At 42.1% G+C, this 26,969-nt stretch overlaps 1 protein-coding gene across 4 annotated transcripts in view; it reads left to right on the top strand.

The window, feature by feature from the left end:
* nectin1b (nectin cell adhesion molecule 1b) overlaps positions 1 to 26,969 on the top strand; it is a 183,021-nt gene that overhangs the window by 112,893 nt on the left and 43,159 nt on the right. For 3 of the 4 annotated variants that reach the window (XM_030108914.1, XM_030108916.1, XM_030108917.1), the window contains exons 6-7: positions 25,035 to 25,182; positions 26,880 to 26,948. In XM_030108914.1, coding sequence (XP_029964774.1) covers positions 25,035 to 25,182; positions 26,880 to 26,948 — 217 coding nt within the window. The remainder of the gene's footprint in view (positions 1 to 25,034; positions 25,183 to 26,879; positions 26,949 to 26,969) is intronic. The other variant, XM_030108915.1, reaches the window with a different exon arrangement.

Genomic DNA, 26,969 nt, shown 5'->3' on the forward strand with positions numbered 1-26,969 from the left:
TATTCTTAAAATATTTACGATACATGTCATGCCAATGTTTATCCTCTTCAAACTGTGACTGAGGTTTAAATGTAAGAAAACACACAAAGGTGAATGTTAGCTGAATTTGTTGGAATCTTTGCTTGCAAAAACTGTGCAAGAGCTGAGTTTTTGAGTAAACGTCAGAGCAAATAAAAACTAACGAAAGTAGATTCAGATTATTTCAACACAGCTGAGCTTCCTCTGCCTGGGAGAGTGGAGGGTCTCGCCTGGTTTGAATGAATCCTGATGCACTGTTACATCATTTCTACTTTGCCTTTTGCTCGTTGTTACTTGCTGCTCAGCTCCAATAAATGCAATACATCGAAATACATTATCCAAATGTTCTTTTTTTCCCAATATTATTTCTGATTCTGTTTTTTTTTTCTTTTTTCTTTTTTTTTAAATGAGATATAACACTGAAGCCAAACCTCTTCAGACTCTAAACACAAAGGAGTGGAGTAAGGATTTTAACTTTCTGCTCACAGTTTCCTCGAGCTCATTTACCAGAGATCTGCTGCAGCTGTGTTCAATCACACGGTGTGACAAGATAAAGGGGGGCAAAAGTTAATAATCAGTGTCTTTTGTCGAATAATGGGAGCTTGCGATGTAGGAAATGTAGCGGTGTTACTTGCATGAACAGAGGCTCTAAACCTTGTAGAGAGGCGCCAGATGTTCACCTTTGTCGCTGTAGCATTGGGGCGATGTACAGTTGTAGAAAACCGTGCAGGTTTGCATGTCTCCCGATTTTCCCCATATATTTTCAATCACATTCCCTTTTTCAGCAGATTATTTAAGTGACAGTTGTGGTGTGGCTGAAAGAAGCTTGATGAACTCATTGAGCACATTGATACACGTCTCAATGGACTATATAGAACTAAATATACAATAAGTATTTTATTCTGCACCAAATGTTCTTTGTATGTTTGCATGAGTGTAAGTGGAGTTCACTTTTCTACTGAATAAAACTCACATTCACCCATTCACACAAACACACACACACACCAATGGACATGGCTGCCATGCAAGGTGCTGAGTCCGTTGCACAAGGGCACTCTGACATGTAGACAGATGGGTACTAGAACCTGCAGCCATCCAACTGAGAGATGCCCACTCTGCCAGCCCTGTCCTCAGTGTTGTTGGGATTTTTGGGGGAGATACAGAGGGAGAACATGGAAACTCTACACCTAAGGCTCACATAACTCAAAATTGAATTCGGGACTTTACTGAGTTCTGACAGTCAAACCACTGTCGCTAAATTTAATATCACTAAAGGTGCAACTGGTTGACTCTCTTCTCAGTTAAACATGGGCAAAATATATCAAAAGAGGAACATGGAGAGAGAGACACAGTCTGTTTATACACATATTAAATCCTTTGGGCAATTCCAGAGCCAACATGTCTTCAGGATTCTGTAAAAACTCCAGATAAATGGAACATGCAAACTCACTCACCAAGACTATCTATCACAGCACCACAGTGCTTCACCACCAAATACAGTCTGTTGGAAAGTTTTATTACTTTTCTCTTTATTTGAATGTCCATGAATTGATGATGCATGGTAGCATTTTGTGGTTTGGTGCTCTGTTTAAAAAAAAGTATATTTAAAAAAAAATACCTCTTTAATATTAAAATTCCTCCTTTTGTTTTCTTTTGGCGTGATGGTTTATTCCTCACTATTGTCTTTTGAGTTCTTGTGACTTTGTTAACACGTTTGAGAACATAATTGCATTTGGAGAATGAGCTATTCTGCAGTGTTCTTTGTCACCTGTTCTCAGAAAGGCCCCCGCCTGACGAGAGAGGCGCTTTAATTAGAAGTCTGTGTGGGTAAATTTGACACGGCACCAACAGATGCAATCATATGCTAGTAGCGCTTCTTTTAAGCTGTGTATTGTGCAGCCCAGAATACAATCCGGTGTCACTGTTGTCAAGACTCGGGAGCAGCGAGGAAGAAGAGGAGGAGAAGAATTGCGAGAGAGACAAAGAGAGGGAACAAGCAGAGCTGTCTGATTGAGGTGTTTGATCCAGGTCGTGCTGAGGTTTAATCATTGTAGCCGGGGATAGCCTCAGCTGGTGGGTTGTTTTATAAAGAAGAGATGGTTTGTGCAGGTCCTCTCTCTAGGACCTAATTCAATTGAAGAATAAATGAGTTCTGTTGGTAATTTGGAGATAACCTGTGCAGTGGCCAAGCTTAAAGGGAGATAAGAAACGACAGAGAAATGAAGACAAGAAAACGAGACAATTTTTCACCCTGCCAATGCCAAATTAAACTTTTCCCAGACCTCTTCAAACTTTAATTAAAACACACTCTTGCATGCACATTGCAGACACAAGTTCACACAATCTCGCTCATGCGGTTGCACATCCGCCAGATAATCCAGGAGAAGCAGTCAAGTTGTTTGGAAGAGATCGGTGGACTAACTGGAACATACTGTAGCCTCTCTATCTGTCCCTCTGTTGTTGGGATTAATCAGCAAGGTGCACTCCGAAAGTCAATGGCCCTTTGAGTCGTAAAACACGCAGGTGGAGAGAGGATTTCTAAAGGGTCAGTTCACAAAGCACACAAAAACGTGTTTTCCCACAATCCTTTGAAAATGAAATGGTGCGTTGTGTTTGTACAGGTCCCAGGGTCCCATTTGGGCATGATTGTTGTTAAATCAACACAATTGAGACAGATATAATAATCTCAATAAAATACTCCACAGTGATGTTGAAATGTCCATGGTAATTCATTCAAGTGGAAATGAGTAATTTAAGTGGAAATTATTTCATTTTGCGACCACTGTTTTGGCTCGGGGCCATGTGGTTAGTTCTCTCACCTCACAGCTCGCTTTTTACGTGTTTTCCCAACGTGTCGTCTTAATGGAACTCTGGCTGCTTTCCACTCTTCCAAAGACATGAGTATTGGGTTAATCGAGGCAGCTGAGGTCGCCTCATGTTGACCCTGAGGGAGAGAAAATGAGTGAGAAGATGGATGGATGGATGGAAGGATGGTGTGGAGACTTTTATATTTAAATGGATGGATGTTGTGGATCCAAACAGATTTTTTTACATACATGTCAGTGAGAATCTTGCAGTCATCGTGCGCCCCTCCCAAACAAACAAACCAGTCTGGTCCCACATACCTCTATGTCAGTTCCAGGTTCCCACAATGTTCAGTTTCCAGACGTGGGTGTTGCAGGGCTGCCCCTGGTCATACAGAGGCCCCTTTGCCATCTCTGTCCGTTCTAGATGCTGGAAGGTCAGATTGGAGATGGCATGCAGTGGTAGCAGGGTCTTTGCTATACAGTGGGCATCCTTTATCACCCTTCTAAAATGTGCTTGTGTGCCGTTAACCGTTTGGGGTCATGAGGCCGTACGCTCAGTGAAGACATGAGTTCAAGGTTATCGAGTTTATGGGAGTTAATGGCAATATTTACAATATTGTCATTAGGAGTGCGTGCTTCCCATTGCACCAAAGGTTTGTCATGGTTTAGATTTAAATTCCCGTTCACTCGTGTATGTGGTAGAGAGCACTGCAAGGAAAAAAAAAAATCAATGCTCGATAACTGAAGAAATGATAAAGAAGCTGCTCAATATGCTGCACAACAGATGAGCGACTATCACTCCTCGCAGGTCCCTGCGAAAAGCCCATCTCACAAATGACAGATGTCGATGTAATAGCAACATTTTTGCTCCCGTAACACTGCTGGTGTGTCTGTCACAATGTGGTTTTGAAGTTGGGAGATTTCCAAAAGCATTTGTACATCTTCTCACTGCGTTCACCAGAGAAATGGGATTTTTCAGACCTTTAAAACGTGGCGCAAATACTGTGATGTGAACACAGCCGCTCCCCATCTTTACCGTGGCTATTTATAGAGACATTACAATCACAAAAACAAATCTGAAACCTTCCAGCCTCAAACCAAATATTCATCTGAAATGAATGGATCATCTGTGTATCTGGTTTTTGAAACACGCTGCCCACCAGGATCCTCACTTCCAATTCTCCTTGAAATTACTCCATTGCAGCTCCAGTGGAACTGAACAAAGAAACATTTGGCTGGAAATGGCGCTGCTGAACCTCCACATGGTAGCACTTTGTGAATGGGAACATTTAGCAAGTTGCCTCCAGAGCAACTCTCCCCGATTCCCACATGGTTACCAGTCAAAAACCCACTTAGCAGCTCTGTTAATCATTCTCTCTCAGCTGAGTGTGATGGTTGGTGGCGACACATGGGTCTGTAATTAATGCAGTGTGGAGGAAGAGCGACTTGTGATACACATACAGGCGCTGTCGGCTTTATTCATTGTCTTCTGAGATGTCTCATTGTATATGTTTCAATAATTCATCTGTTGTCTTAGCAGTTGTCACACATGGATGATGTGATTTTGACAACGGCATAAATATATTTTCAATTTTTATTTCCCTGGATAACATACGAGCATAAACAAATGATAAAAAAAAAGAAAAAACTGTATATAAACCCTGAATATGGTTTGAGAAACAGTGTTATACATTTTTCAGTCAATATGGTAGCAGCGGATCCCACTCAGTTACTGCATATATTTTGTTCATTAATGTATTTACATGAGTTGTATGGATGGTGTGTTGTTTATTGTGTGTTTGTGCTGTTTGGCAAATGTCTGCATTTGCAGTCTGAGGTTCGAGCTCGGGTCGCACAGCGCTGTAATAGTTTCCATTCACTTCATGCACTCGGTTCGATTCTCAGTTGACCTTTGAGGCCTGACTTTGTCTCCCAGTTTTCTCCCATAGTCCAAAAAGATGCAGTTGAGGCTAAATGGTGATTTTTAACTTTCCTGAGGCATAAATGTGAGTTTCCATCTCTGTTTTCCTGTACTGTTTAACACATATTAGCTGGGATAAACCCTGAAAAATCAGCCAACAATCTCAACATATTTTAAACTACAAGAATTTCTGCACATTCACGTGATGATGTGTGAGTTAAGGCACATTTAAGCAAAAACATTTCAAATGAAAATGCTCCGTTTTTGCATTTTTGTTCCAGAGAAGTACCTTGACATTGTGAAAATGATGAAGTTAGCATGTTGTTGCATGGGTTTGATGAACCCACAAACATATGTGTGCAGAGAACAATACGCAATAAACATTAACATTGGCGGGTATGAGGGCATTCATGCAGACAGACGACCAAGCTGGATTGTTATTACGGTCATGGAGGGACTGCTGTTGTGTAACTGTTGTTGTGACTTTTCCATCTACTTCTACATGTGCAGAAGAACTATTTTCTACAGCTGTAGTGGGCATGCTCAGTGGCAGTATTTTCAAAAAATTATGCTTCCCGTCGTCCACATAGAGACAGACTTGGGGTGTTTTTGAGAGGTTCCACCGATTGGGGAGGTATTTTTAGTGTTTTCAGTGTTTTCAGGGGTTCCGAGCACCGTTGTCATGTAAACAGATCCCCAAAACATAACAAAAGATTTCTGTTTCCACTGAAGAAGTTGTGTCAACGGAGCCTGAATCTAGCTCAGGTTCCACATAAACAACTCAGCTGGAAGGCTGAAGCTGGGTTCTTCTGAAAACCTTCACATTTAACGAACTCTTCTCTACAAAGCTACTCAGTGATGAATCAAAAGAAAAGAAATCTGATCTGTCACAACACTTCTTTCCAGACCAAAGTTGTCAATAGCTGTGGCTTTACTGGCTGCAGGATGTTTCCCTACGGGAAGGTTTCTACAGACTGACTTCTTGTCATGACTTTAATGCCACTTCTGCAGCTTTCAGTGCTGTGTTTTGTTATAACGGCCATTGTTGCAATCTGCTCTTCAGCCCTTATTGTGTTACGACCAAAAGAAACTACACAGCATAGCTTGTCTGATTGTGGAATATTTGCATTAATATATTATATTTTGATGCTTTAGCGTTGTTTCATCCAATCATTTAGCTATTGACATCTTCAAGCAGTTGTTAACTGTAGAACATTTCCTTTAATGCCAAAATCCACCGTGAACAAATCCTTTGTGCTCCATTTTACATCTAAATGTTTTTCCGCTTTAACATTTCTAATCTCTGCAGTCACAGTATAGCAGCACCAAAACCTGATGATTATAGTCGCAGAGTTTTCAAGCAGCAGGACAAATTATTGCTTTTCCCTGAAATGAAACATGAAGCTGTGATGTGAAGAATCGTCGCCCGACTCCTTCACTGCTGACGAACTTGTTTGAACTGTGTCGCTGCCATTAAGGTTAAAAATGTTTGGGTTGGATTCGAGGATGCCGTGTGTGTGTGTGTGTGTGTGTGTGTGTTTGTTTCTCTGGCTCCTACAGAATAATAAATTGTGTTTTTACTGGGCCCTCCTGGTATTTCTTATTTTATTCTTCCCTTTCTTTTGCATTGACCGCAAAACTTGACGGTTTCCAAAAGCAACAGACTGAGTCCAAAGAAGACTTCAATATGGGGGGGGGGGGGGGGGAAAGTTAAAAAAGAAAAAGAAAAAAATGAAACCTGGTGGAGTTTTTAAAATCTTGATTTGATTTTTGTACTTATTGGGGTTTTTTTGCATTCATATAAAAATTTAGCACATTTCTAATCAACCAGTGGTGACTGCAAGAAAAACGTGAAACACAAAACAACTTTACTGTTTTGTGAAGGACTTGGACAATTTTATTGAAGGGTCCTTTACTTTTCCCTCCTCCTCCTCCTCCTCCTCCTCCTCCTCCTCCTCCTCCTTCTCATGCTCCTTTTCCTCTCTGATTTCTCACCACAGACAATTTTCAGTGACCGCAGTCGAGTCTTGAGATTCCCCGGCAGTATTTAGTGGTGGAAGTAAGTAGCTTCAGCAGCTCGATGAAATGCCTTTGAAACTCTGCTGTCTGTCTAAGCAGTGTGTGCCGGGAGTGAAGCTGCACTCGGCCGGGGTGAGGAGGGTGCTGGTATGCGTGCAGAATCCCAATCGTCACCCCTGTTACATGGTCTGGAGCAGACCTGGGTTCAGGCAGCTCCTGCTAGTGAGAAGATAGTTGCATTGAAGTGCACATCCCTCCCCAGAGCCGCACATCTGAAGGCGGCCCGGGTCTGTGTTTAGATTAGCTGACTACCGTTAAACAGCCCATCTGGCCGTGAAGAATGTGCATGCATACAAGCTTAATGGTGCATCAGAGTGAAGGGACTTGCCCTAAAATGCCAATAATAGTCTATTTATTTGTCTTTTCAATTGCATGTCAGTCACACTGTCATTACATGGAGTGATTTTGTGATGTTTCTTCCATTTTTTTTTTTGTTTGTTTTTTTTTTTGCTGAAATCCCCTCTGGTATCTCTCCACCTCATTGATTGTGTAGGTCATATTTGTATTAGCGGTCATTCTTTGCTGCGTTGAATCACTGTACGGGATTCTCCTCAGCGCAGGTTTCAGCTTCACGTGGGGATTTGACTTTTGCAACAAAAACAGATTGGTGACACGGAGGTATTTTCTTAGCAGCGGAGGTGGGGGGTGGGGGGGGGGGGGTGGGGGGATTGTCGAGATCCAGTGAATCCCCCCCATGTGAATTTTAAGGGGTTTATTTCCACTCGGAAAATTCAGTATGCACCCTTACTGTGTTATTCTCTTTGGCTTCCTCCTCCGCGGGTGTGAGAATAAAAAAAAAAAAAAATCCAGGATGAAAGCATTTCATCCGTCCATCGATTGCTCCTTCCACTAAGAGAGCCACAACATGTTTTCACTGAAGTGTTTGTCTGAAGACTCGAGTGCTGAGGTAACAGCCAATTGTGGAGTCCTTGTAGCAACCTGGCTTTCCATAAACCACAATAAACTGCACATCAGTGCCAGTCCGTGGAATCTGCATTCCACTCAAGCAGCGGGGGGCCATGCCTATCCATGTAATTGTTCTGGCTCGCTCACCATCATTATATTTACTGCATATTGATTGATTCTCCATGTACAGGTTGCTATGAATATGCTTCTGAAGCTTCAGCTGTCTTTAAAAAATCGCCACCTGGGGAGTCACATCTCTGGAGCGATACTGTCTATACACAGTGTGTGAGCATTAACTCTTCTTACCTACAGAGAGACACAGAAAGCTCCAACGTGCGTTACCAGCTCACAGACTCATACTGATTCATCAACACCGAGGAGCATGTTGATTTTGTTGGCAGAGAGTTTATTTTTAGTTTCCCCCCAATATAACTCACACAGAGTTGCAGTCCATGTGGTGTTTCGCTCGTCTTGCTCAGCTGGGAAAAGGTTTCTTCTTCGCTTCAAACTATGCGATTAATCTTTCTTCTTCTTCTTCTTCCTCTTTTTTGTTGCTTAAAACACAACAATCAGGCTTAATTTCTGTCTCGTAAAAATTTACCTGAATCCATTGCAAATGATTCTAATCAAGTTTAAATTGTACAACACAAGTTCCAAAAGTAACTTCTTCGCATTTGCAGTGGAATAACCAGGGTTGGGGAGTAACGCATTGCATGAAACGGCTTTACGTAATTAGGATACAAAAAACTTACCTGATATCCACAGTACATAAAAAAATATGTAATGTCGTTACAGGTATATCTGATAAAAGCATGGATTACTAAACAGACTACTTTGGAAAATCAGACAGAACATACCAGAATTGCAACTCACATATGCACCATATACAGACATTGTGACACTTCACTGCACGTTACAGCACTTTGCGGCACAGACCACCACACCACCATAGATCTATAAACAATAGATGCTGTAGATGTATAAAGAATAGACGCCGCATCGACCGCTGTCTTGGAGCAGCCTCCCGCTTGACTGTTATATGAATAAAATAAACCACATTGCCATGGATTTTGCCACCTGTTGCTGGAGTCACGGCTGCTCCCAGGGAGAGAAACTCTTTCTTTAGCTGGAAAATTAGACATCATTCTGTATTTAAGTCAGATGAGGCCCATAACCTCTCTGTACAATGCAAATTCTGCCTCTCAGCTGTGAAAATTCTCTCAACATCCAGGGACTTAATGGCAAACCTGAAGAAATATCTACAGGTATGAAACACACGTGAACTCAAAGTAAAGCTATAGTTCTGTCAGCCTGCTGACCTGTCTGTGACCTTCTGCTGAGAACCTCAGCCTCACCAGGCTGAACTCAGAGGAATCTGATGGAGGCAATAATATCTTCATCCTGTATGGAGGATTTATTGTAGATGCATGTTTCCTTCTGTCACTGAGGAATGAATGAACTCTTGAAAAAGTATTGTGCATGGCATACCTGAACATAAATACTGCACCTCACTACAGCAGTACAAGTTAAAGAGCACACAATATAAATGTGTGTTAACACTGTCAGTACGGCTCCTGGTGCTGCTGGACTGTAGAACTGGAGGAACACAGTCTGAACTGATGGTGCTGATCCTGAGTCAGAAAGAAAGAAAGATTCTCAGTAGGTTAGAGGTTAAAGGTCATGTTGTTGGTATTAATTTGGGATGAGCACACAGACGTCTGCATAATCCTCAGAGCATTTAGTCTTTGCTGTGTGTACAGTCGTCAACACACTGTGATGATGACACATTAGAATGTTCTTCATCTTTATTTTTATGTTTGCTGGTGAAGCAATCTAAAAGTAACTAAAAGTAATCTTGTATGTTACGTTTTATTGAAGTAATGGGAGTAAGTTACTGATTACATTTTTTGACAAGTAACTTGTAATTGTACTGGATTACATTTTTAAAGTAACACTCCCAACCATGGAAATTACTTTATCCACTACTGCAAAAAAAATTGTACCACGATAAACACTTATTTGCAATTTTAATGTCTGCGTGCTTTCAGATTCTGCCAGTGGATGGTTTTTGTTTGATTGTTTTGAATCACATCTGCATCTGAAGTTCTCACTTTGCTGACTTTACTAATTTCTCTCTACTTACGCCATGCGGCAAACAAATATGACATAAGTACATTTATTAATAAGTGAATTGATCACAATCATCCCCACTGTTATATAAAATGATCTCATTTTAAATTTCCAGAGTTTGAACGCACAGTGCATGGATCAGTCGTTTTGTGATATGTACACTGTTCATGTTGGTATTACCAACAATAAATTAGCTAAATGTAATGCAGCATCACTGTTGAACGATTAGTTTTAACGTCTCCCTGAATGAGGTCTTTCCTCATAACCTGCATGCAGCTGATCTCCTGAGTCTGTCGCTTCGCAGACTTCGTTTTCAAACTTTTTCAAACAGGATTGTATCTTATTCCCAACAATAATAGCATCTGATTTGTTTCTGTCAAAAGTAATGACAATACAACAACTACAGTATCACTAAATATTCACAACACTGTTTAAATGCAGTGCGATTTCTCACCAACAGATAATGTAGGTGTGCAGTTCCCTACAATGAGAACAGCTGCTTGAGATCCTGCTATGCAAAGCAAATGCATTTAAAAGCACATCAATGCATAAATTACATACCTCTTAGCTAATGAAATTACATCTAAAATCCTACCTACGGATGCTGCTGGGAGAATCTCATATCCCGTGAAAGCACCCCCAGACTTCAGAGACGGAGTTAAGCTGCTGTGCACATGACAACAAGTGAAGTCTAAAAATACGAGAGGGGTGAAGTGAGGGTCGCTTCAGTACAACATCATTAATATGTTAGATTGCAGTCAGGATGTGAATAATTTCAGGAAATAACCTGTATTTCATCTCTTGTGCTGCTCCCAGAGCCTTTATGAGGGCTTTTTTTTTTCTTTTTTTTTTTGTGAAGATGCTATTTCTGATCATAGAATGAGGATCAGACATCCATTTGACTTGGGGAAGCTTTCGTCTCAGAAAACACAACCGGCTCACGAAAGATATCACAACTTTCAAATTAAACACAGGAAAGTATCTGCCGACAGCTTCATCATGTTTAGAGAAGTGCTTGTTTACTGCGTCTGCTCTGAAGAGAAGATGACAGACACGATGGTTATCTCTGGAATGGACAACTCTCAGCTCTTTATTTCAAGAGGCTTTGTCTGCTTTGCCTCATTTTACAGCCTCGGGATGTTTCTGTTAGTCAGGAGGGCATTACTTAGCATTACAGGGCTTTTTTTAAAGTGGAAACAGAAAACTTATGTGGCATTTTGGTTATCTGTTAACAACACAGCAATAGTGCTCGGAACTAATGAAAATGCAACTTTTGGAAAGTGGCTTCCAAGGTCAAACTTTTCGAGAACACTCCGACACTATCGGCATGTAAACATGGGATTACGGAACTTTTTGATAACATTTCAACAAAATTTTTATAGAAACTAGCAAAGTGCAGCTCTTAAAAATGTTTCTCCTCCATTTCCAGGGAAGCAGGGGAAAAAAAATGCTACTTTTCTGAAACACTGATGTGCACCTCAGCTGTAGTAAATGTATTTATTGCTCACTGCACGCATGTCTGTGTGGTTTCACTGCAGAAACAACCAACGGCGCCAACTTGTAGCCAATCATGCAACAGCAGGTCAAAAACGGTGTATTTGAGGATAATTCAGCTCGTGTGTATTTCTCACTCAATAAACAGGATGCATTGCACAAAGCCGTTTCAGAAATAGTAATATTTAAAAAGTAATTAAGATATTCTTTTTTTTTTTTTTTTTTTTTTTTTTTTGTGATGCATGGAGGGAAAGATTAACTTTCACACATGTATTCAGCATTGCTGTTAAAACAGCACTGGTAATATTTGCACAGTCTTCAGCTTGGTTGAGCACATTGTGTGATACTCTAATTTACAATGAACTCACATCATATGGTTGATTGCTAATAATGATTTTGAGTGATGAACTGGATGAATTTATGCATCTAATAAGTCTATCAATTTAACATCCACGCATCTGCCTGTCTTATTAAAGAGCATATAATCAGCTTTATTGAAAAATAAAGGAGTATTATTAGAAAATAATTTACTTCAAGAGGGTCTAATTCATTATTTGTCATGGTTCATATCTGCACAATTCAAAGTGATATTTTTGCTCACAATGGAGGCATCTTGAAATGTTCGGTCTCTCATTTTTCAGCCGAGTGGAGAGGCACATGGCTTTAGTGACCATGTGTGATTCAAGATGGTATTTGGTTGATTTTTTTTATGAGCACTCAAAGCTGAAAATGTCAAACCTGCAGTGTGAGGGAGGCCCGCAGAGCAAACAGCCTCCACTGGAAGAGGAAAAAAGGATGAAGTGGAAGTTTATTATGATGTGGCACCAAGGTGTGATGAAGAGTTTTTAGTATTTTTTTAATCAGTATTTCATTTTAGACAAGTTAATATATACAGAAAATATATACTGACCGGCCACTTTATTAGGCACACCTGTCCAACTGCTCGTTATCGCAAATTTAAAATCAGATTGATTTTCACGCACAACCATCTCTAGGGTTTACAAAGAATGGTCCGAAAAAGAGAAAATATCTAGCGAGCGGCATTTCTGTGGGCACAAATGCCTTGTTGATGCCAGAGATCAGAGGAGAATGACCAGACTGGTTTGAGCTGATAGAAAGGCAACAGTAACTCAAAAAACCACTCGTCACAACCAAGGTCTGCAGAAGAGCATCTCTGAACGCACAACACATCCAACCTTGAGGCCGATGGGCTACAGCAGCAGAAGACCTGACCGGGTGACACTCCTGTCAGCTAAGAACTGGAAACTGAGGCTACAATTCTCACAGGCTCACCGAAATTTTACAATAGAAGATTGGCAAAACGTTGCCTGGCCTAATGAGTCTCGATTTCTGCTGCGACACTCGGATGGTAGGGTCAGAATTTGGCGTCATGAATCCATCCTGCCGTATCAACGGCTCAGGCTGGTGGTGGTGGTGTAATGGTGTGGGGGATATTTTCCTGGCACTGTTTGGGCCCCTTAGTACCAACTGAGCATCGTTGCAACGCCACAGCCTACCTGAGTACTGTTGCTGACCACCTCCATCCCTTTATGACCACAGCGTACCCATCTTCTGATGGCTACTTCCAGCGGGATAACGCACCATGTCATAAAGCTCCAATCATCTCAGACTGGTTTCTTGAACATGACAATGAGTTCCCTGTACTCACACGGCCTCCACAGTCACCAGATCTCAATCCAACAGAGCACCTTTGGGATGTGGTGGAACGGGAGATTCGCATCTTGGATGTGCAGCCGACAAATCTGCAGCAACTGCCTGATGCTTTCATGTCAATATGAACCAAACTCTCTGAGGAATGTTTCCAGTACCTTGTTGAATCTATGCCACGAAGGATTCAGAGGGTTCTGGAGGCAAAAGGGGGTCTACTAGCAGGGTGTATCTAATAAAGTGGCCGGTGAGTGTAGATACTTACATAAAAAATAGGAACATTTGTGAGTGTGTGTGTGTGTGTGTGTGTGTGTGTGTGTGTGTGTGTGTCTGTTTCTTTGTATCTATATATACTATTATATAAAATATGTCCAATAACCTAAGAAGAACACGTTTAACAAAACATTTTTCAGTTGTGCAGTGCAAAGCAAATGACATTAAAAGTTAAAAGTATCAGAGAGGAAATAGAAGATAAGTGTAGTCATACTGGAGATGGGTGTTTTATAAATGAATATGGAGGAAAGACTTCACATCGCCACGCTGACAGAGGTCTGCCATTGCGCAGAAAGGAATCAGTGGTAATTTTCCAGAGATGGCACAAGCAGACGAGTTTCCGAATATAAACGCGTTGTTTTTCAGATTTAATTCTCAGTCCCATAGAGGTTATTTGAATACATTCAAGGGTGTTCCGTGCCTGAGATGAAACACTTGCTTGGCAGCAGGGGTGAGTTAAAGTGGCCGGGCCTTTGGGACGGGATCTACAAACTCCCCAGCCCGCATGTTGCTAAATTGAAAACCTCCTTCCAACATATCCAGACTAACTGGATCCGATGCGCCGTCAGCTTTTAACCAGGCAAAAGGAAATTACAGCCGTGACCTCTTGGTGTTTGCAAGAGAGAGACAGTGAGAAGTAATTTTGCTTACGACGAGAAGGAGGTAAGACAGTGGAGGATGAGCAAGACGAAAGCGTTGTGAGCTGGGTAGGGTCCTCCAGTTTAGTGCTGAGAGCAGCCATTAAATTAACATTCAACACAGGAGAGTTCAGCTGGGGGCATGAAAGGCCGAGAGAGAGAAAAAGAGAGAGAGGGACAGAGGGAGAAAAGACTGGGAGCCTTATCACCAACACTGCATGGCCAGCTCTTTTTAGCGGGCTAAAGCGTGTTTTCAGATTAGTGACCATACACAGCCGAGGAACCCGCAGCGGTGTTACTGCTCTCAGAAAAACAACACCTTGAAAATGTGTCCTGAAAATGTTTCAAACAGCCTTATCGGTATCTGCAATTCTGCAGGTTTTCTGTCTGTATCGGTGAATATTACTTCAATAATAACATTGTGTGGCGTTCCGCAAGGTTCAGTTTAAGGCCCACTTAGGTTCTCCTTATGGCCTGTACGGACTCTGAGATTCTAACCATCTTATCAGTTCACAATTTGCCACACTGTACAAAATGGATCTAAAAATGATTCCCATGATGTGAAGACTGCTGTGTGCACGATGAAGCCGAAAGAGGATCGCAGGAGGATGACGTCGGCGTGAAGAAGCGTTCATTATCCATGGCAAGCGAAGCATCAACAGAGACATTCCCAACATTCACAAGCAAAACATGAAAGGAGCCCTTGGTTACTCCCTCTGGGACGCAGCCCGATAAAACACAGCCCAGTGGATGGTACACGATTGGATTCTGTCACAATCGCTCTTTTGCCTTGGATGTCCGAAAATCGCTGAGTGTGTACAGGCCATTAAACACAACTTCTTTCCACTTCAGACCACACATAAAGTTCTGCAAATGACATACAGTTTTATGGAGTTGGAGTACAAACTTGTACAGGAAATTGTAGTACTTGTTATAGCATCTCTAAATTGCCTGCTTATTTTAATTAGAAATAACTTTCAAATTTCTTTAAATTCTAGAAAACACTTTGTGCCCTTTTATCATTATTATTATTATTAGGGCTGTCAAATGATTAAAATTTTTAATCAGATTAATCACAGCTTACAAATTAATTAATCATGATTAATCACAAATAATCGCAATGTCCAACTATGTCTGAAATATACCCTTTTTTCCTGTATTGCATTAACAAAAAAAACGACAGGACGTGATTAAATATATTTAACACATGATATGTTTTATATTTAAGGCTCCAAATAAAATAAATATTCAAAAAACTAAAACATGCACACCATAACATAATGTCTGTGTGTGCAGCGCTCCCTCTGCAGTCCCTCTGAAGTTGGCTTTTGGCAGGAGTTACCTTTTTAGGTCTGTAACAAATGTAGTATCACAAGAAAAGTAAAACTAAGAGATACCACACTTTTTTCTTGCACAATTAAACAGGGCATTCTTAGCCAGTGTTCCTTTTTGTGTGGAAAACAGAAAACTGCTTCAACATTTTTTTAATCAAACAAGTAGAATCCATAGGGCCAGCCGGCTTATCTCCCTCCATATTGCTTTCTTCTTCTGTTTTGATAAATGAATTGACGCCAGGCCTCCTCTGCCTCCTGTCTGCTGCCCATCCATGCTTCACATGTCCGCGTGGGTGTGCGCTGCGCGTTGGTCCGCGTGACGTAAAAAGCATCATGAATTCCTGTCCGCTAGGTTCCACGCGGACCGATCATGACGGTAAAAGTGAAAGTAGACAGAGTTACAGCCTGATGGCTCCACTTAAAGACACCGAAATAATGAAAAACTCGTGGAAAGAGAGAGCAGACTCTGTCTGGAGGGAGGAGAAGGTCTGCAGAAAGAAGTGAAAGTAACTAATTACTCCGGCGCCGCCCCGCAATTCAGAAACAGAAAAAAAAGGCTAAATAAACTTTAATACTTAATGATAATGTACTGACAGTGTATGTGCTTAATTTTCTCTAAATAATCCGTAATAAAGGAACAGATAAACTGTCTGTAGTGCTGGAAAAGCTTCTCGATCAGCCGAGGCTGAGGTGAGGCTTCTTCTTCTTCTTCGGTTGCTGGCAGCTTGCAGGCAGCTTGCATTCCACGCTGGTGCACTACCGCCACCCGCTGGTAGAGGTGAGGCTTGTCATGATGCGCATGCGTTAAACTGCGTTAAAAATTTTAATGATATTGATTACATAAATTAATTAATGCAATTAACGTGTTATTTTTGACAGCCCTAATTATTATTATTATTATTATTATTATTATTATTATTATTATTATTATTATTATTATTATGATTAATGTCATCTACATGGTGCAGTCTATGTAAAAATAGGAAGACTGGATGGAAAGTTATGCAGCTTTAAAAATAAACCATTACGTGTTGACAGCAGCTACCAGCATCCTGGAGTTAATAAATGAACGCAATTCACTTCCTGGAGCGATGTTGCGGTTTATTCCCCCATTAGGAGGCAGTGGTCCACCCATTCCAATCATTCCTTAATTAGAACTGTTGTTATTTGGGCTGTCACGGGAGGTAATACCTCATGACAGCATCAGCATCAGCTTGGCATCCTGCAATCTCATATTTATTGACAGGGGCGCTTTGGTGCAGCTTGTCATCTATCTCACTGGACTCCGCGGTGCTTCAGACACCTCCAGCTGATTATTTATGTGTGTGTGTGTGTGTGTGTGTGTGTGTTTTCTCATGGAGATCGCTTGCTTTGAATATCTTCTGTTTAAACATAGGAACATGCTAAGCATTTGTTCAGTTTTTTTCCTCTCATTATTATGATTTCTATTATTGTTTTTGCTGGCAAACACTCCCTAAGATTGTCTACACGTAGCTTTGAGTCCGAAATTGTTTACACAGGAATAGAGGAGTGACAGAATGGCTCAGCAGGTATTTATTCAGCCATGCAATGACATCCACCCATTTCTCCGTTTGGTCTTCTGTTGCATCGTCAGTGAAGAAAAAGCAGCCATGTAAATAAAACACAGCATCGTCTTCTCAGTTCAGGCGTTTTCCAAAGCAGCACAACAGGTGTGCGATGGTTAGCTGTGTAATAGCCTTGGTGAAAACATCACATGCTAGCAATTTGTATCTAATGAAGTGCCGCCCTCCGTGGAGTAACATGGAACAGCAGATCTCACACCGCCGTCACAATCCCCTCCGCTCGCACATCACCTTGCCCCACTATCTCCAGTCTGACACATCAGGTCTGAGAGGTGGCGAAGGAACAGGCAATGAGTGTGAATCTGGGCGAAAGAGGTTGCAGACCTCTCCGGAGGGCAAACTACTGCGGAAAAGTGGTTGACATCAGGAAACTCAGCTTCCAGACCAGAGAGAGCTCTGGAAACATTGAACTTTAACAAGATTACTGACTCGAGGAGGGGGCGGGCGAAGGAGACGAAACAGCATGTACTGCTCGGAGCTGGCAGCATGAAATACAGATTTATGAACTCAATTAAACCACATTTCTTCCTCTTTATTGGCCCTGCAGACTCTACCCAGTGTGGAAAGAGTGTGGAAGGAAATCTCCTCCAGATAAATTGCGAACAGCCTGGGCATTTGTTTCCACATAAGGTGGCTGTACGACACATGAATAGAGAGATAAAAGCAGCGAGACACCTCGAGTGTTTCACTGTGCCGGTCGACTTGTGCAAGCCAAGGTAGGCCCAGTCGCTGCAGTCTTCGGAACAGGTGGCCGTCTCAGACTGGCATTGGTGGTGTGGAGCTGGCATGGGTTAGTAGCCAGACTCTCAATCTGTCCACTTGAAAACTCCCCAGTATTGCTGGAAAGTATTACAGCCCCCGCGGAGGAGATAGCAATTACAATTTCTGATGGGAGAGAGGGTGTGCGCCAGGAGCCACATCCATTCTTGGAATATGATCAGACTTATGACTGGAACATTTTTACAGAACACCACTACACAATTGCCCTCCTAATACCATCAGTGTGACACCCTATAGAATCAGACCTGCGTTGTGTTTCCCTTTAATTTTCTCTTCTTTTGTCAGACTGCCAGGGATGACTGCACATTTAAAGACATCATTAAGCCTTTGTCTTTACCATGCCAGTGTTTGATGATCCACACCACGTCTCAGCAGGTACATGGCAGTGATCCGCTTAAAGGAGAGACCTGCTTTCATTTAAATCCTGCATTCTGTGACAGATTGGATTTGGAGTGGGCAAAGACCGCTCCAGCTGGAAAGCGCTCGGCCTTTGACCTTCTACCTGAACCCTTCCTCCTTTGGTATGTGTGACTAACGTGTTCTATGACAGAATGGTAACCCAAGAGCCCACATGTTTTGGCTATTTGAGTACAGCTGGTGCTGGAGATTACACTGTTTTCGCACATTTGGACAGTCTGCACTGTGAATTGCTGTGTCACTCTGCATGTAGATCGCATTTACTCAAAAAGAGGCCACAAGCAGCAGTGAGAAAGTAATCAATTTTCAGGCTGCAGCTTCAGCTCATCGTTTGCTTTTCCTCTGTTAAAAATGATGCCAGCTCTCCTCTAAGTGGGAACCGCCCCCTGTTGGACGCATGCATTAGAGTCTGCCTAAGGAATGAATAAGTAATCATCGCACGCAAATTCACTGTGTTCCCTTAAAGCTGCATGTCTGAACTCTGCAGTCAACAGAACAACCTGCTGCGTAGGAATTGTTCTCAGCCAATAATACTTTCTTGATGGATTATGAGGAAGATTTGATCCTCCGTCAGCTACACGCCTGTGAAAGCCGGTGGAGCACCGTAGGCAAGCCTTTCACTGGAGCCTGTGTTTCAATACTGTGCATGAGGGAAAAACAACAACAGCAAATCCATGCAGTGCAGCTCAATGAACTCTGGAGAGCAGATGTGACAGGAATGAAGGCTGCCGCCACCTCTGAGGGGACTGTGGGCGCGGAAAGCCAAGGTCAGGTTTGTCGGCTTAAACGTGCCACTGCGGTGGACTGACAGCACGGAGAGAGGGGCTGCATGGATGGATGCTTTACACTTATTGAAAATCAATAGCAATCTTTCAGCGGCAGCTACAAGACATATTTGAACAACAGACTTTACTCAATAGAGTCTGGTCAGAGTTTATGCAGGTTTTCAATTTGTGAAAAATCAAAGAAGGTCAGGGGGTTATTTGATTTCTGCACGGTTCTTGTGTTTTAGTGACGCATCAGTAAAAAGGGCCAATATTTATTTGAAATGTTGGTCCTATCTACTGTTGCAATCTGTACAATAAATGCTTTTTTTTTTTAAGGATACTCACTGTATGGTGCAGATCAATGTCGATCCCTATTTGACCTTATGATCCATCCCCAGGAACTATAACGTGCCTTCTGTCTCAGTCTGGGTTAAGGTTAGTAGTCACTAGTCTGGAATAGTATCTTTAAAATCTGAGAGACAGAATGAATCTGTAATGCTGCTTTGTGTTAGTTAAATGGGTTGTTAGGTTTTTATTTAATATTTTCAGGAGCCTCACAAGCCATCAATGGATCATTTGGCAATTTTTTTTTTTTTTTAACAGGGGGTTGAAATGACACCGCAATGAAGTAAGTTTCTAAGTTGAATACAAAGCTATTGAATGAATGAAGGAGACGAATGGTACTGAGGATGAGGCTGTCTTGTCAGCATGACCTGGGGTGACTGAGTTCCCGGCTGAGAAAGATAAGTGTGAAGAGCGACGACTCAGCAGATCATTTACCGAGCTGACGCCGGACGCCTCAGATGGCGCCTGACAGAATAGAAGAAATGAGAAAAATGGAGGGGGAAAAAACCAGAGGGAAGGTGGAGGTTGAATGGGTTTGGAGAGAGCGGGATGTTGGGAGAGGGCAGGGGTGTAAAACACATTTCAGTTCAGAGGCCACATTCAGCCCGATGACATCCTGAGTAATTGTTCTGCTGTGTGGTTTTGGGCCGCGGGCCTTATGTTTGACATCTTTAGATTAGGGTGAACAAATGAATGCCAGAAATTAATCTTGAAAGGTTTCACTTGAATGCACGCTTTTGTTCATACCTTCATTTTTATCTTATTTCATTGCATGGAATGAGACAACTTCAGCTGCATTAAAACTCATGGAAGTTAGAAGCAAACTCTGAAAATATCTCAACTTCAAGTGCTCATCTATAAGACAGAGAAAAGCTAAAATAAGTTTGCAAATAGCATCCATTCATTGATTTTCTTTATCGGTTTATCCAGCTTGTGCTTGCAGCGCACTGGAACTAATCCTTGCTGACGATGGGTGAAGGAAGGATGCAGCCTGCACGGGCCACCATTCTGTCTAATAAATACACCAAGGAGTCAGATAGATAGATAGATAGATAGATAGATACTGTAGATATCACAATGTGCAACATCACTTTTTTTTGTATCTAGAAATGGTAAAATATGTGCTCTCTGTTTGTGCCTCTTGAACACATTTATTCCCTAAAAGTGGAGGACAATTTATACATGAGTGGTTATTTACACTACTTTGGCACTTTTGCATTGAAATATTTAAAGATTTAGAAACAGTCAAGCAGAAAAAGAGGTAATATCATCACTTTAACTCCATTTTGGCAGCTCGAAATTTACAAAGGCAGAGTAAGGACTACTGTGAAGGAGTCTTCTCACAATTATAATGTCCAAATATATTCAATGATTCTCAGCAATGACGAAAGAGTCTTTTTTTGACAGCAAAAAAAGAAAAAGAAAAAGTGAAAACTGTTCTTTTCTTCTTCATCACATTAAAAACAACACTGAGTGCAGGCGTGAACTTGAATTTCTTTTTTTGAACGCAGGTGAAAATCAACCCATCCGTAAGTAATCAGTCCCTCATAGGGTTAAGACTAAAAAATGGAGAATTACACATATACATGCATGCGCGCAGGCATGCACACATGCACACACACACACACACACACACACACACACACACACACACACACACACACACACACACACACACACAGAGATAGAAACTACTGCAGAGGATACATTTAAGCACTATACCACTGAGCATAATGTTACACAGAAATGTGTTTTGCAACAGTTTTTTTTTTTTTTTTTTTTTTTTTTGCACCTCGCTCTGCACTAAATTGAGACAAATTTTCCTTCCCCTCTTAACAACACGGTGTTAATTTTTATCCCCTTGTTGATGATTCCGTAGGTGTTTTTACTGCAAGGAAGGAGAAAGTCACTGCGAGTACTGTGGCTCCTCAGTCCCCGTGCCTATTATTGTTGGCAGTACTTTGCTTGTTGAACAACAAGGACAAAACCCTCTTCATGTAGCTTTCTTTGCCTGTTGTATGCAGAGCTGGGATTCTTCCAAGCCATTACTTTCATAAGACTAAGTTAAGACTAAGTCACGGGTATCAGACAAACACTAACAGAAATTTAACTCTGCACAAGATAAGAGAGGCAGTAGCAAGGCTGTGCACAGTTGAAGGTTTGGCAAAAAAAAAAAAACAAAAAAAGTCTGTTGGTAACTTATTTGATTGTCACTCTAACTAGAATTTTGAAATGTTCAGCTTCTTTGGCAATGAGACACTTGAACTCCATATTCAGCAGCTGCTCCTCCACTCTTCAATAGCTACTTTCCTTGACTGGTTTCATCTAGAATTTATAAGAACTCCGTTTCATAGACGTTTCCTATTTATAATTAGAGGAAAAATACTGTATTTATGGGATCAACAATCCATCTGCTGCTGAAGGTAATGTTAGTAACGTAAACTTTATATTCGGTTCAGCTGACCTTGGCAGTTACACAAGTCCATGGCTTCTAATTCACAGTGACTCAAATCCTTGAAGATGTATTCCTTGTGGTAATTGAAATATCAGGCCAGAGCGGTTATCTGTACAGTTTTATTATTTAACTTGGACTAATTGAATTCTGTGGTGTATCGCTGCCTGTGCACACTGCAGACAGTGCTTGGCGTCTGCAGAGGGCAACTGTAAATCCTGTGACAAAAATATCCCGGCTCAGCGTTTGGAGTAACGGTGCATGCTCACTAATGGTTTTGTTTCACAGTTCACAACGTTCTCCACCATCCCCACCCTCGACAGCAACATTTTGCAAATTCATTTTGCCAAAAACACAAACAGACGGTGAAGACCTGTGGAGATTGGTGAAGGGTGGGAAAGCGTTAATGTATAACTCATGTACAGGAAATGAAAGCGTTAATTTTTGATGATTTTTCCAACCATATGAGGAGTGGGCGACGCTCTCCTCGTACGGCAGCGCGCCAGATGCCTCACCCAACTTTACATGTCAGGAGGTGACAGTGTAAATCCTGTGTGTCGTGTGCCTGAGGCTCCACAACAGGGAAATTGCATTCTGATCCAGTCCACTCCTCTGTGTATTAGAGTTAAGGCCTCAGTATACTTCCCCGTCGCCGCTACGTCGTTCCTACGACGTAGACGTCGTAGCCCTACGACGGGCTACGTCGGGCTACGTCGGGGCTTGACGTGCGCCTCCCGAAAATTGTGACTTCGCGTCGTTTCGACGCGTGGTGACGTGAACGTCGAGGGCTGTGATTGGTCCGCTTTCGCGTTGTTTATAGAATAAAGTAGAACTCACCCGAAATGCTTTTCTGATCCGAACAGTGCTTCGGGAGAAATTGAGATCCAAAATTGAGCGGCGCACATCCCTATACTGTTAGCAGTGTTAGCACTGTTAGCAGACGGGGCTACGTGTATAGCCGCTCCGAAAACGGCTTTAATCGTCCAAAAGCTCATTAGTTTCACCAATATTTCATCACGGTCTGCTCAGCCTCTCCTCCACCACAGCCCGGTGTCGCCAGATATGTCATATATGCAGATATATCTTCGGTAAATGCACGCGTGTCTAGATACGTACGTCTAGAAATCTATGTCTATAGATCTATGTCTAGGTAAAGCCGGAGCTACGGAAGCCGCATTGTTGTTGTGACTGCTAGCGGCTTGGCAGAGGAGGGCGTTCCCTTGACGCAAGAGCAAGATATGTTCAGTAGCGGCGTAGGGTTGTCGGCGTAGGAACGCCGTGGCGGCGACGGGGGAGTATACTGAGGCCTTTACACAACAGACTATTGTGTCTGGCATTTGCATTAGAGCCATGAAATTCAACCCACTGGCTTTCACTGTGCGGTGCAATGAGACAACAGTAGGAGTTCGAGCTTATCTGTTCCCATGCTGCAGCGAGATCACATTTACACTTGCTCTTCAAAGCCACTCCACTGCCTTGTTATTGAAATGCATCACAAGAAAAGAAGTGTGTGTGTGGCTACGAGACCAACTATTTACTTTCTTTTGGTCTGTAGATTTGACATGACGGGGCGTCTGAGGACGAGAGGACAGAAGATGAGATCAGCCACAACAACTGTGGCATGGCAATATGAAGGACACAATAAAAGAGGGGGGGGGGGTGTTGGAGTGTGTAGCATTGAGTGTTGATCACAAGGTGGGGTAACGTGCCTACCATTGTGTAGCTGTGTGTGAAGTGTTCCTGTGTGTCGCCGTCGTTATGGGCAGTGAATCAAGCGAGCGGGGCGGTTGTAAAGAGGCCCCGTGGGAGCAAGGCCTTGTCCTGTCACTACCGTGGGGGAAGGACTGATAATGATGGAGACATCATGAGGGCAGGAGATAGGCTTTCCTTTTTCAAAGTGGGAGATAGTGAGAATTCGCAGTGTCCCATCACAACAGGCCTGCAACCATTTGATCGGTCCCCTGACTGTCTTCAAAAGGACAGCTTTAACTGCTTGTGTCAAAGAAAACAGATGCTGTTTGCCTTCAGAAATAAGGCTCCATTATGCCTCTGAAAGGAGATGACTGTCCTATTTTACTAATACCTGACATCAGTGGAAGACGTTCACATGGGACCAGCTCTAATTGAGATTTTTTTTTCTTCTTTTTTTTTTTTATCAGCGTGACAACAGATGAATTATATTCTAATCTACTGTGATCTTATCCAAGATGAATAATTGTTTATCAGATTTCAGAGACAAAAAAAAATACTAATTACTTCCAAGCTACATTCATATATATATATATATATATATATATATATATATATATATATATATATATATATATATATATATATATATATATATATGTAGAGTAAAAGCATGTAAAGGTAAAGGTAGATATTTTCCCATATTTGTTCCCACTCCAGATGTTCCCTTTGGCACTGGTCACAGATTACTTTTGACAGCATCTTGAAAACCTCTTTCCGAGGCTGCCTATCAAAGACGCTTCAAAAAATGAGGTTTAGGAGATGATGGTTGCCCAGTTCAGCTTCTCACAAAATGGGTTGCATCAATATCTCAAGTGTTTACTTTCCACTGCAATCCCGTTTTTTTTTTAAAGTTAATAGCCTTGGGTTTATCGGCAGTGGAGGGACAGGGGTGTTGAAGCCAGCGCAGAGCAGAACATCAGCATTGTGATGTGTTCATTGGCTTCTTCCTCCAGGAGTCCCTCAGAAGTCACTTCAACTTGTGGTGGAACTTTTACATAATTTGTTCGGAACATAATTTGGTGAATTGTTTCACTTTGGAATCCACCCATATATTTTCCCAGCAGGGCTGGAGAGATATTTTTTTGCATTTGTTACCCCCTGCTGGCTAAGACTTTAAAATATAATAACTTGCTGTGTAGCCGAAGAGTGCATTTGGGTTCGCTGTCAAACACAAGCCAATTTGGGCTTTTTTTTGAACAGTTGATGGAGTACACATTGGAAAATGCTGCAGCAGCTGCTGAGGGACCGCAACAGTGTGGCATTCATGCCGTGCCAGGACAGGCAAGACAATGGTCTCATCCTGAAATAGGTCCCTGAAAATGCTGTTTGGATTTGTTTTATGACATCAAACCTCAAGTCTGGCAAATGTTGTGTCAAATGGTTTGTAAAGATTTCTCTCTCATAATAATAGCCTGTTCTCTTAACCAGTAGCTGGTTCTGATTTTTTACTGTCTTTTATTTGTGCTGCAAAAAGTTTTCCTGCCAAGAATGCAAAAACCCTCAAATTGCTTCGATATTGTTCGTTGTGTGACATTACTGAACTTTCTTTGTCCTCACTGCCGTTTTTCTTACCCGCAAGTTCAACCCAGCAGCAACAATTACTCAAAGAGCTCCCACCCTGACACTGTTATTTCTCCTCTCGTCTGCAGAGAAGCCGATGCCGCAGGGTCCCCCAGGTGGTGTTATCGGGATCCTTGGAGGCGTCGTTGCCATTGGACTCATCATTGGTGTGGCTGTTACTGTTTTCATGGTCCATCGGCGGCAGCAGAAGACCCGCACTGAGACGGATAATGACCTGTGAGTACCAAGGCTCTGCCAGAGAATATTGCAGGAGGCTGGACAGGTGGTAAGATTAGGTGTGCGCTGTTGTCACTCCACGAGAGAAAAACACTTTGAAAAGGACAAAAGAGCTCTTAGAGGATTGTTTATATGTTCACAGACAGAAGAACATGTTGCCAACATGTGGCTGCCACATTCTGATAAACTTCCCCTTCTAAAAAGAAAAAAAAAACTGCAATTGAACATAATAAAAAAACAAGTTTATCTTCATTTACTCTTGCAGATAGAATCGATGATTATCATTAAAGTTGTAGCTATTAAGAGGTTGCTTGATTGTAATGTGGGCTGCACTGAGGCCATTTCCCATTAAAACACTATTGTTTTAATCAGGACTGATTGCGGGAGCTTGTGCAGCAGTCTCCACCTCGGGAAAGGTTCACATCGGTTGAACGGCTGCCAGATCATCATCAGGAAGTGAAGTAGATTTGCTGAGGGACTCTGGGGTACGCAGGAGGTCCAGGGGTCGGCCGGCATCTAAATTTTATTTGGAGAAATAATGGCGGCATTATGCAAATTTTATTTACAACAATTAGAGGATTGAAGGAGAGAAAACAGGAGGCATTCAAATTTCAGATCACGTTTAGCAAATATCAGAAAGGATTTCAATCTCGACGCTGAGGTGGTCATAAAGCTGTTAGTATTGCAAAACAATGTTAACTAGTCGTTTCAAACTGACCAGAGAATGAATATCAATTTCAAAATTTAAGAGGAACTCACTTTGTTGTCGTAATTCCGTGTCAAATTGCTATAAAAGGCAGATTTAGTGATCTTGTTACTCTCACTTTATTTACTTCTGCAAGTCCTCCTCTGGCCAGAAAGATAATTCTTTGTTTGAAAACCAGAGGCCATGACAATTTAGAGTATTCCCAGCTGCTACCTATGCACAGAGGGGATAACAGAAGTTGCAGTGGGTGCAGCTTAAAGAAAAAAACAGAGCTTTGCAATCTGAAATATCTTTTTTGAGTTACTCTGAGGTGCGTAGAGCCCATGCCATCTGCTTAAAAACAATCCAAAAATCTGTTTCCAAAGAAGAAAGAAACAGGCATTCTAGCCGTGTCCTGGTAATTGCCTTTGTCTGGAACACCTGGCCGCGCCTGATATCTCCACAGTGGTTGCCTGGGTTTCCATGAAGCTCTCAGCTTTTCTGGCTTTGCAAGATGCAAACCGCATTCCCATGGGAAGGATGCTGCTGTGTGTGAGTCCTGATTATCCTCCTCCTTGGGAATATCACCAAAACAACTCATGTTGGGAGAGTTGAAATCTGGCACACGGGCGTCTAATCAAGTCAGACGATGAGATTACAATGGCTATTTTAGAGGTTCCCCCTCTTGATTTGTTATTCAAAGCAGTGTTGCAGACATCAAACCGTGACGGGACGCTCTGCCAGGTTTTTGGTGTTTGCACGCTGTGTATCAGTGCACTGTCGGGGGGGAGCAGCGCATTCAGCTCCGAGTCCACGGAGACCCAGAAACCACAGAGACCCTCCAAACAGAGCTGCTTCTACCTCTCAGCAATCCTTTTCGAGACAAATGAAGCACACAGACTCTTACCGCTTCCATTGCTTTCTGTCTCTTTCTCCCTCTTTGCTAATCTATCTCTCTTTCTCACTCTGATGCCAAAGTAACTGCTCTCTGTTTCCCACTCCACTCCCTCAGCATTGCTGTTGCTGCTGTTGCTGATAGTTGTGTGACACAGGGTCCAGAGAAGCCAGAGTCCCCCACAAGGAAAGTAGAGGCACCTGACCC

The sequence above is a fragment of the Salarias fasciatus genome, chromosome 14, assembly GCF_902148845.1.
Source record: "Salarias fasciatus chromosome 14, fSalaFa1.1, whole genome shotgun sequence".
Classification (NCBI taxonomy): domain Eukaryota; kingdom Metazoa; phylum Chordata; class Actinopteri; order Blenniiformes; family Blenniidae; genus Salarias; species Salarias fasciatus.